At 44.3% G+C, this 11,162-nt stretch overlaps 1 protein-coding gene across 1 annotated transcript in view; it reads right to left on the minus strand.

Annotated features, from left to right (window-relative positions):
• The window catches only part of LOC144769143 (serine protease 33-like), a 71,393-nt gene extending 66,990 nt beyond the window's left edge, over nt 1-4,403 (minus strand). Inside the window, exon 1 of the mRNA XM_078653151.1 lies at nt 4,349-4,403. Within this exon, the coding sequence (XP_078509277.1) occupies nt 4,349-4,403 (55 nt within the window). The remainder of the gene's footprint in view (nt 1-4,348) is intronic.
• Nucleotides 4,404-11,162: the final 6,759 nt, after the last annotated feature.

The following is an 11,162-nucleotide window of genomic DNA, read 5'->3' on the forward strand; positions in this document are numbered from 1 at the left end:
GTGATGCAACACTGACTGGTCCATGGAGCAGTCAAAAAGGAGCACGGAAGCCAAACAGGTGCAACAGACAGTGATGGGCAGAGCAAACAATCAATATATTGTGAATTAAAATCAAACAATATTTTTTCAAAACATAAAACCATTTAGTGGATCAAATCTAAGGAGACAATATTTAATGTTTGCGGAAAAGCAATCAACGTGCAAGGATTCGATCCTATTAAAACAGCTAACTAAACAGACCCCTCGAAATTAGTTCCCAAAAGGTGCGCGCAGCATTCATGATAATTAAATGACATTTAAAAATGCTCATAACTCACTGCAAACTGCAAAGCCTCTTTCATTTGGTGGCATCCTTTTTAAATTAAAAGAGACCGGAGTCATTTTCGTCTTCCTTTTTTAAAAGAATAGGACAAACTCTTAGTATATAAATGAGTGGTTCTTGTTTGGAATCGCATAAGCTGCAGGCGTGTCCGAATTGCCTTAACAGGATGCATAAAAAGTGCATACGAATAATAAAATGTCCAATTGCTTTTGACTTACTCGCGAAAAGATAGCTTGGAGGAGAGGTTAAGGCACAGCTTTCCAAACTTTTCATGTTGGGGACACACTTTTTGGAGATGTATCATTTTGGGACACATTAAGGCAGTGTCTAATGAGAGAGCGTAGTGTAGCAAGCCCGAAACACCTAAGGGGAGTTCGGGGGGTTCTCACTCACTCTGTATGTCTCCCTCTCTCTCTCTCTGTCTCCCTCCCTCTGTCTCCCTCCATCTGTCTCCCTCCCTCTGTCTCCCTCCCTCTGTCTCCCTCTGTCTGTCTCCCACCCTCTGTCGCCCTCCTCTCTCTGTCTGTCTCCCTCCCTCTGTCCGTCTACCTCTGTCCGTCTCCCTCTGTCTCCCGGACTCTGTCTCCCGGACTCTGTCTCCCGCTCTCTGTCTCCCGCTCTCTGTCTCCCGCTCTCTGTCTCCCGCTCTCTGTCTCCCTCCCTCTGTGTCTGTTCCTCTGTCTCCCTCCCTCTGTCTGTCTCTCTCCCACTCCCACTCCCTCCCCCTCTCTCTCACTCTCTCTCACTCTCTCTCCCTCTGTCTGTCTCCCTCCCTGTCCCCCTCACTCTGTCTCTCTCCCTCTGTCTCCCAGTCTCTCTGTCTCTCTCTGTCTCCCTCCCTCTGTCTGTCTCCCTCTTCTTCCCTCTGTCTGTCCCTGACTGTCTCCCTCTTCCTCCCTCCCTCTGTCTCCCTCCATCTCGGTCTCCCTCTCTCTCTGTATCCCTCCCTTTCCCTCCCTCTGTCACCCTCGGTCTCCCTCGCTCTCTTCCTCTGTCTCCCTCTCTGTCGCTCTCTCCCTCTCTGTCTCAGTTTCTGCCTCTATCTGTCCGTCGGTCCTTCTCTGTCTACCCTGTCTCCCTCTCTCTGTCTCCTTCTCCGTCTCTGTCTGTCTCTGCCTCTGTCTGTCTGCCCCTGTCCCTATTTGTCTCTGTATGTCTCTGTCTCGGTCTGTCTCTTTCTCTGTCTGTCTCTGTCTCCCTCCCTCTCTCTGTCTCCCTCACTGTCTCCCTTCTCTGTCTCTATATCTCTCCCTCCCTCTGTCTCACTCAGTCTGTCTGTCCCCCCTCTCTCTCTCTCTGTCTACCTCTCTCTGTCTGTCTTCACCTCTCTCTCTCTCTCCCTCTGTCTCCCTCCCTCTCTCTGCCTCTGTCTTCCTCCCTCTTGTCTGTTTCCCTCGTCTGTCTCCCTCCCTGTCTGTCTCCCTCCCTGTCTGTCTGTCTCCCTCCCTGTCTGTCTCCCTCCCTGTCTGTCTCCATCTATCTATCTCCCTCTATCTGTCTCCCTCCCTCTGTCTCCATCTCTCTGTCATCCTTCTCCCTCTGTCTGTGTCACTCTATCTGTCTCCCTCCCTCCCTTTGTCTCTCTCTGTCTCCCTCTCTCTCTCCGTCTTCCTCCCTCTATCTCCCTCTGTCTCCCTCCCTCTGCCTGTCACCCTCTGTCACCTCACCCCAGCTTACTGGGCACATATCTATGTCATATACTACTTCGACTCCAAATCCTCCTCTTCAAAACTGGTTCACTCACCCACCCTCTTCTGAGACCCGACAAGCATCCCTCAAATGCATTTCTAGGTAAATAAATACCCCTGCCAAATTCATATTTTAGTGCTTCACCACTGACATGGCACCTTCCTCAAGGGCCTGGATTCCAACTTTATAACAGCCCCCTCTCATCCGCCCCATATTGTGTTGGGTGACTTCATCTTGGATCGTAACAGACCACACTATTCATCTACTCTTACTGGACAACTCAGTATCCAGAACACACAGGCCGCCCTCACATTTTGAAGGAAATATTTTCAATATCATACTAATAATTAGTCCACCCCCTCACTCAATATAAAGTCCTCTCATCTGACCGCTCCTGAACTCACATGCTTTATGCTTGTGAATATATGCATCCGAGTACTTTGCAGGTCTTTAAAAGACCATTTACATGTTAATGGGGCTTTGTTGTGAATCGTCGGCCCCCATAGAGCAGAGTGTCTCAGAGTCCGAGCTGCTGCGGCAGACTCCGAGACACTCTTTCAAAGGAATGCCTCTTAATTAGCAGCAGTTACGTGCTAAGTGCCCTGTCATCCTGCGACACACCCACCACTTGCAGGCGACATAGTACTGTGTCGGGAAACACAGTTTGGAAAGCTCTGGGTTAAGGAAACTCTTCGTCATATATATGGCTATTTTTTGGTTCCGTGGTCTTAAGAGTCTCTTTTAAAAAGGTAAAAAAAGAATTTAAGTGTTTTTTGACTACAGAAATTATCCTCAGTTGTCAAGGAGTTCCAGAGGGATAAATATTGTGGCGTGCTCAATAAATTGTCATGTAGTCAGAGAGGGCACGAAACTTTGTCACGGCGAAAGGGCAAGAGAGAGAACAGATTTAAAACCTATCCCCCACAATACCGATTTCTATAGCAACTAAGTAAATAATGAAGAATAGGTTTTAATGAAGGCTACTGCAGATTGAATTCTTGTTTGATGTGTTAACGCCTCATAGAAATAGGTAAACAAAAAATGTGCCTGGTTAAGTTGGATTGTGGGCTGTCTATCACACAGACAAGTTTCCCTGGGAATGCCATTCCAGACAACTTGCCTGAATCACCGATAGTATTGGGTTGCCGAAGAAATTTATTGTAGAGTCGAGAGATGGTGTATGCTACTGCTAGAGACTTGGTCTTTAGATCAGGGGGTCTCTAACCATTTCTATGGTGAGAGCTACTTCTGATCAGTGTAAATCCTCGTGAGCTACAAAAGGCCAAGAAACGCGCACATTTTTCCGAGAGAACCCCCACGGCTAGCTTCATGAACTTTATGCCTAATTTCTTAAGGGCCCATATTGTGGTTTGAACTAAATACTTCGATAAATACTTTTTTTTCGTGGTTTGACCTAGTTTTCCAGACCTTTAACTTAATTGCGCGAAAGGAAATGATGTGAATTTTGCACACCCCACTAAATCACCAGACAATGCAAGATGTCAAGAGCAGCCATTTGAAAGATGTCCGACTATTCCTCTGAAAAGTAGATTCCCCCTAGCCTAAAGAACATCACTCTGGTGTTCAAGGAAAGGCAGGCTGCCAAGCCGACACAAGCGCTGAAGGTGGACTCCCAGGATTCCAGATACCATATATCAAAAGATACTGAGTGGCATAGGGAAGACTATTCCATAGTGGAAGATGATGGGTGTTGGACAGAATGTATGAGCCTTGGTTCCGAATGGAATTGAAGGGCCATGACATCCAACATTATAGACATGTGGGACGTACCTCAGACAAAACAGTGAGACAACAAACTGAAGGCACAAGCCAGGAAAGCAGACGCCACTGCTGACCTCTAGAGTCGGACTGCAACAGAGAAGAGGCATGGGCACCAAGGTAGAAGTAGCCTCTATTAGCAAATCCAATAGCTAAACAAGCATTTACAATGCAATGGTCTCGCCTTTGCAAAAGTTAGAGCTATTGGCATTGTAAATGACAACATTTTTATTTATGTGTTGGTTTTGAAAACAGATAAATAAATGGCATTGTCATTGACAATGCCAATAGCTTAATCCCTCGCAAATGCCACACACAGACACTCAGACCCCCCCACACACACACAGAGCCCCACACACATACAGACACACACACACAGCCCCACACACACACAGACACTCACACACAGCCCCACACAGAGCCCCACACACACTATGTTTACCTCCAAATTTACCTTTGTGAATCTGCCGGTAAATATTATTCAAGTGCCCTGCCATCAGGTACGTTAAGATTATGTCCCTTGCTCACTGTGCATCAAAGACTGAAGAAATATCTCACTGATGAGGCCTAACATAGCCAAAACTGTCCTGGGTTTGCTTGTAATCCCAATCATGGGAAACAGCACCTAGCAATTCGGGCTTAACTGTTTTTATTGGAGCAGGACCAAATCTGTTTGCATATAGATAGTTCGTGTCTGATTCATATAGTGTACGTATATACAACATTTAAGACATCAGCCCTTAAAAACATATGCAATATGTTTGTGATTATTTTTAAATATGGGTATCCGACTGAAATAACTGCTGCTTTACAAATACTGCCTGTGATAGAATAATGAACACTACGAACAACATGTTTCACTCTCTCCACAATCAAGAGATGGCTCAGATGAAATATACTATGTCAATCTACTACATACATCATTTCTCTTTCTCCTCTCCCTTAAACAAAATAGCAAGATTTGCAATGACTGTCCAGCTAATTAACTTTCTATACTGACCATAATTTTGTCACTATTGTTAAATTCCTCAGGTTCACCCAACTCTATGTACCACGTGAAATCCATGCCACGGGCTTAAGAAACCAAGCCTAGATGTATGAACATTACCTTTTGCGATTTCTTAATAGCGATTTTTAAGGAATCGCTATTAAAAAAATCGCAAAATGTGATGTATGTAGGAAATCGCTATTTTTTAGCGATTTCTTTTATTCCTTATTTGCGAAATCGCAATTTGCAAATTCGGAAATAAGGAATAATTTCCCATTCATTCCTATGGGCCAGTAGGCCCATAGGAATGATTGCGAAATAATTCTCAAATTGTGATTCGCAATTTGCTAATCGCAATTTGAGAATTATTTCAAGGGTGCAGGGGTGTCTCAAGGACACCCTGCTGCACCCCTGAGACTTACATGTGTGTGCATATGGCGCACATACATGCCCTGGCTGAAATTCTGCGAATTTCGGCCTTAACGAATCGCAAAAGGCTTGATACATCTAGGCCCAAATCAGGATGATATAGAATGTGAAACCGTGCCTTTCTTACGCCCATATTAAGCTAGCTGTTCAAACGGTGGTCTTTAAATTTAAAATTCACATAGGAAATTATATGCTTCCTGCAATTCCTCAAAAACGAGTTGCATCTCTTAAAGATGCCCTTCACACTGCAGCTCAGTTTACCAGTAATGGTGACAATTTCGGTCAAATTATTCCAGCTTCTGTCAATTCAAGCAGCTACCCCACAATCTAGTAGGAACTATAAACAGCAACTACTGCACACAAAGTAAAGCATATGAACAATTCAGCCTACTCACAAAGTAACAAATTAGGAGCGTGCGAAGTTTGATATTTACTTCTGCATAATTAGATAACATTTCAAACAAATTATGCAAAATTAAGCAAAATGCCAATCCTTATAGCTACATTTTAGCACAAAATGTTTCTGTGTGTTCATTTTTGAAGGATAGGCACATGTTGCTGTAAAAATATAGCGTGAAAAAACACAAGTGACGTGAAGTAACAGCCACTTGCGTTCTGGCCGTTCGCATTATTCGTGAGCTTGGACTACAAAACATTACTGCGAACGGCACGTAAATATGCTATGTGGTGTACTGTAGAAATTGTGCAAATTTCAATAAGTGTAACATGACGTCCACGAAATTACACCTGCATTTCACCCGGACCTAGTACAAAGCTCCTGCGCTATGAGGAAAATGATTTATATGTCCCCTCTTCATATCGAACCCCGAGTTCAGAAACAAAATCACTATCAAGCACTTATTTGCTGGCAAATATCTGGAAGTGGAAGCTCTCCCCCCCCTTGCAATAAGCTAAGCAAATTTCATCAACCTTTTCAGAAAATGCCTCTATAACTTTATTTGTCATTAGCTCACACTTACGGACTATGTTAATTGATTTTCCAGCTATATATCTTAACCGTAATTTGCACTGTACTTTGACTATTATTTTTCAATGTATTGTACACCGGCATGACAAGGATTCTGATATATGAATAACTACTACACTAATTCCAGCAGAGATTATATTTGGAAAGTTATTTTTGGAATAGAATGCCCTGAAAGTACACTTGCTTAGACTGCTACCACGCAACTGGGTGGCATCACGTATCACACCTGTGCCATGACCGGATAGCTTAAAGCATTATCATTCAAGGCTTATGTGTGTGGAGGGTACGGGAGCTTCCTGCCTTCCCTTTGTGATGGATGGTGAGCTGGACTAGGGAGGGAGAAAGGGTGGGTGGAGGGGGTGTCACCGGCACGGTCCCAAAGGGGGGGGGAGCAGGGGCACGCAGTGGCGAAGGAGGGCCCGGGATACCTCTGGTCTGAAAGCAGAGTAGGTGACAACACAAGGTGACACGCTTGTGATCCCGCTACACACCCGGTGTTTCTTGCCACAGGCACTGTTCCCCCCCCCCCCCCCCCCGGCCCAAAGCCGCTCTGCCAGGCTGTACTCACCAGCAGCTGTGCGGGTCATAGGCTCGCTTTGGTCCTCCAGTCACTTCACTTCCGCATCGCGTTGACTTTCTCAGGACTGAAAACCAAAAATAAGACCCACCCTCTCCGAAAGAAGCACACAACGCGCAGCACGGACTACCGAAAGAAGCCCAAAGCAAGTCCAGCCTCCCAAGCTCACGAAGAACGCTTAAAAGTTGATGAACACCAAAGATATGTGTGCCAGGGTAGGATTGGTAAATCGGGCACTCTGGCCATGGGCCGGTATCGGAGTTGCAGCTGTGGGCCGCTATTTTTTGGCCAGCGTGTCAGCAGACTGTCGGTAACTGCCGTAGCTCTGTTGGCCATACTGCTGGCTGGCTTGTTGCGAATACCCCTGGCTCAGTTGGGAAGGATAAGCCCCGTAACTAAAAAGAAGAGTTGCACATTAGATGCTCTACATTGCGTTTGCCAAAATAGTAGCTCCCCATTAATAGCGATACATCACAATAACGGCTCGAGTTAAATATCACACAGAGACCACAATGATAAGAACGTTCCCCCGCAGCATGCATCAGCGTCTAGAAACCCTTAACTCCCGACATCCCCGAATCATCCCACCCGCCCGAGCTCCATGAAAAAAATGGCGGCCGCAAACATCCAGGCAAAAAAAACAAAGTAAACACCCACAATGGGCCCACCTCTTCATGACGGTAAAAAAAGGAGCGGGATGAGTAAAAATCACCGGAACTCCCACGAATCTGCTCGGGCAATGACTGACAGATCTCTCTTCCAATGGCTAGCCTCCATTTATGGAGCTAGCCAATGGAAGAGAGAGGCGGGACAAAGCCCCGTACTGTTCTAACATAAGATTTCGCCTGCGCAAACACTGCTGCGCAGTGCTACGCCAGGCGAAACCTAAAAAGTGGGCCACATTTGCAAATTAATTAAGGTGTAAACTTGTAAAGACATGTTGTATAGGTGTTTTTACAAGTTATAGGGGAATCTATTTGTACTTGCTGCAGGCAATGTTTGTGGTAATATCCAAGAAATTAACAATAAAAACCAGCCCACAAAATTGGCCAACAAATAGCCAAAAAAACAATCAATGCGCTTATCTGTCAGGCCAGCCCTTCAGGCACGGCCTGGTTTACCTTCATGCCAGTCTCCTCTAACTGGCCTCTCGAGTCCAGTCCTATAAAATGACGTCACTCCCACCATGTACCAGGTTCCTCACTGGTGCCACCTAATCCACTCCTCAGTGTTACCCCGAGTAGCCTGACGTACGCTGTGAAGAGGGCAACAATGAGGCTGTCTGCTTGATATGTGACGTATACGAGGCCATCACTTTTATAATGCCTTTCCACTTCAGCAGCGACATGCTGGAATGCTCCAGAGTCCGCTAGAACTTATTAATAATGGCATTCAGAACCTCATTTAAGACTTAACACTCCTTGATTAAGACGACTTGTCCTTCAGGGATTTCACAGAAAGAGAATTCCCAAAGTCAGCATTATGTTTTTAAAGGAATTTATTTTCCGCAGTTCTAAGAGTACACTAGTTTGCAAAACTTATCCTGCTTTTTAATTTAACACTTTACACAAATTAATGTGGCCAACCTCCCTCTCCACCCCCTCCCCTGTGCCTGGGGTAAAACCAGCAGAGTGTATACTACAAATTGTGTGTTTGTGTTCGGCGCTCCTTGCAACTGAATTGGAGGCTTGGAAAGAACTTAAGTGGTCACTGCTTTAGAACCATACATGGCATTCGTAAGGAAACATCCAGGGACAAAAGACCCTTGGGACAAGCTTGGGTGGCCTTTAGAGGTGTATGGAGCTGATCAGGCCAGGGCTGTGCTTACCTGCTGCTCCCTCCTATTCAATGGTGGCGGGGTGAAAAAGGCATATGACGGGCGTCCCAGAAGCAGTTCAACATTGCTTGCACCATCTGCCCGCTTTCCTGCACTGGCTGCTCCACTCTGGCTCCAGCACACGTGCTGCTCTACAATGGCACCCGTCAAGCACAATCAAAAGCACGGTACCGGGGTGTGAAAGGCTGGTAGCGCAGAGACAGATGTGTAGCGAGGAAAAACAACCTCATCCTCTTCAGCCCGTCCCAGTTAAGCTCAGTTAAGTCAGTTTGAGCGGCTGGCTGTCTGAGGGAAGGCAACATCACCTAAGAAATACTAAACAACAGTAAAGGGCTACTAAATGGAGACGCTACCGGCTCAAGCTACTCATGGGGCCTCGGGGAGCTACCGGTACCTCACAATCGACAGGCTGGACACCCTGAGTGTTCTTTTGGAGAGCCTTGGTCACCGAAGCACACTTCAAGGTAACCATATTACTTTTGCCTCTTTCAACCCATGTTTCTTCCATGTACCATCTGATCAGCTTGCAAAGGTGGTTACAAAAGACTAACAATGTAGATGTATGTGTGTTTATAATTAAGTTGTTAAAAGCCTTGAACCTAATCAGCGTTCTCAGAATTCTGCAGGCTGGTGGCTATAAGATCTAAAATACTTGTCTTTGTCAGCATATTACAGAGACTGAAGGACTAAGGAGCCTAGTTTTGGAGGGTGGGATCCCTGGGTCCTGATGGCTCTGGACACATTTACTTTATATAGAGTGAAAAGCAAAGGGGCCAAGATACAACCCTCTTATAGTTCTCTGTTGGTCTTTATCTTTCTTGAAGTGTGGCCTTTTTGTGCTAGTTTGACCTGTGCCCATGTGTTCTAGCAGGGCGACTCTGAGCCATGTAGGCAATATTATCCATTGTTAAAATTTGGATCATAATACTGTTTGGTCTACCCCTTAGAAGACCTTTCAGTAATCTATAAGGCATACAAACAGGCTACTTTCTACCTTCCTTGGCTCATGTAGTAACATTGAGATCACAAGATATTTTCTTTTGTGTTGCTGGTGCCACTAAAGCCCATTTGTATCACTCGGTTTAAGTTTTTAGTTATGGCACATAATTGTAACTTTTTGAACAAAAGTCTTTCAACAAAAGAGGAAAAAGTAGTCACTCATGGGTGAAGCAACTACAATTGTGGTAACCTGCTGCTTTTGAATTGGGCTCACACTGCCTTTTGGCTGTTTCAGACCTCTAGCACTGGCAATGAGAAAGAGTTAAACCAGCAGAGCGGAGTAAGGTACAATTTGAACAAGCATTTGCAATGCAATAGGTCTTGCATTAGTAAAATTTGAGCTATTGGCATTGTAAATGATACATTTTTTATTAATGTGTTTGTTTTGAAAATATTGAATTTAATTGCTTTGTCATTTACAATGTCAATAGTTATAATGTTCCCCAAATGTGACACCTACAGCGTTTGTAATGCAATTTGTGTGGTATTGACGTGACTTCGATGTATTTCTATTACAAATAACAATGGTTTTTAAATTCTTTTAATATGTAATATGCAAATAAAAGTTATTGTAATTTATAATGGCAATAACTTAAGGTTTTGTAAATAACTTTTGTGAAGATTATGTTCAGTGTATTTTATTGTGACTAAAATCCAAGAACAGAATTGAAATATTAACATCTTTTTGTGACATTTATAATAAAGCTTGAAACATTGAAAGAACATATTTGAACCAGTTGTTGTTGAATGGTTACACAGATTGATGCTGTGGTGTCGCTAAGTGATGTGTTGGTGACTAGTGATGCTGTGTCGTTCAGTGATGCTGTGGTAGCGCATAGTGATGTTGTGGTGCCCCTGAGTGATGCTGTGGTGTTGCTGAGTGATGCTGTGGTGATGCGATAGATAGAGTGCAATATATATATATAAAGTGATTGCGATAGATAGAGTGAGTGCGATAGATAGATAGAGGGAGGGTGATAGATAGATAGGAGGGCGATACTTAGATAGGAGGGCGATAGATAGATAGAGGGAGGGCGATAGATAGATAGAGGGAGGGCGATAAATAGATAGAGTGAGGGCGATAGAGCGAGGGCGATAGATAGAGTAAGGGCGATAGATCGATAGATAGATAGATAGATAGATAGATAGATAGATAGATAGATAGATAGATAGATAGATAGATAGATAGATAGATAGATAGATAGATAGATAGATAGAGTGAGGGCGATAAATAGACAGATAGATAGAGTGAGGGTGATAGATATATAGATAGATAGGATAGATAGATTAAGTCATGGCGATAGAGTGTGATAGATAGAGTGATGGCAATAAAGTGCGATAGATAGACAGATAGAGTGAGGGCGATAGACAGATAGAGTGAGGGTGATAGATAGATAGACTGTTGGTGATGGATAGTTAAGAGTGAGGGCGATAGATAGAGTGCTTGTGAAAAAAAGACTGAGTGAGGGCGATAGCTAGATAGATAGAGTGTAGGGGATAGATAGAGGGAGGGCGATAGATAGATAGAAAGATAGAAAGATAGATAGATAGATA

Source organism: Lissotriton helveticus, chromosome 7 (genome assembly GCF_964261635.1).
Source record: "Lissotriton helveticus chromosome 7, aLisHel1.1, whole genome shotgun sequence".
Lineage (NCBI taxonomy): Eukaryota > Metazoa > Chordata > Amphibia > Caudata > Salamandridae > Lissotriton > Lissotriton helveticus.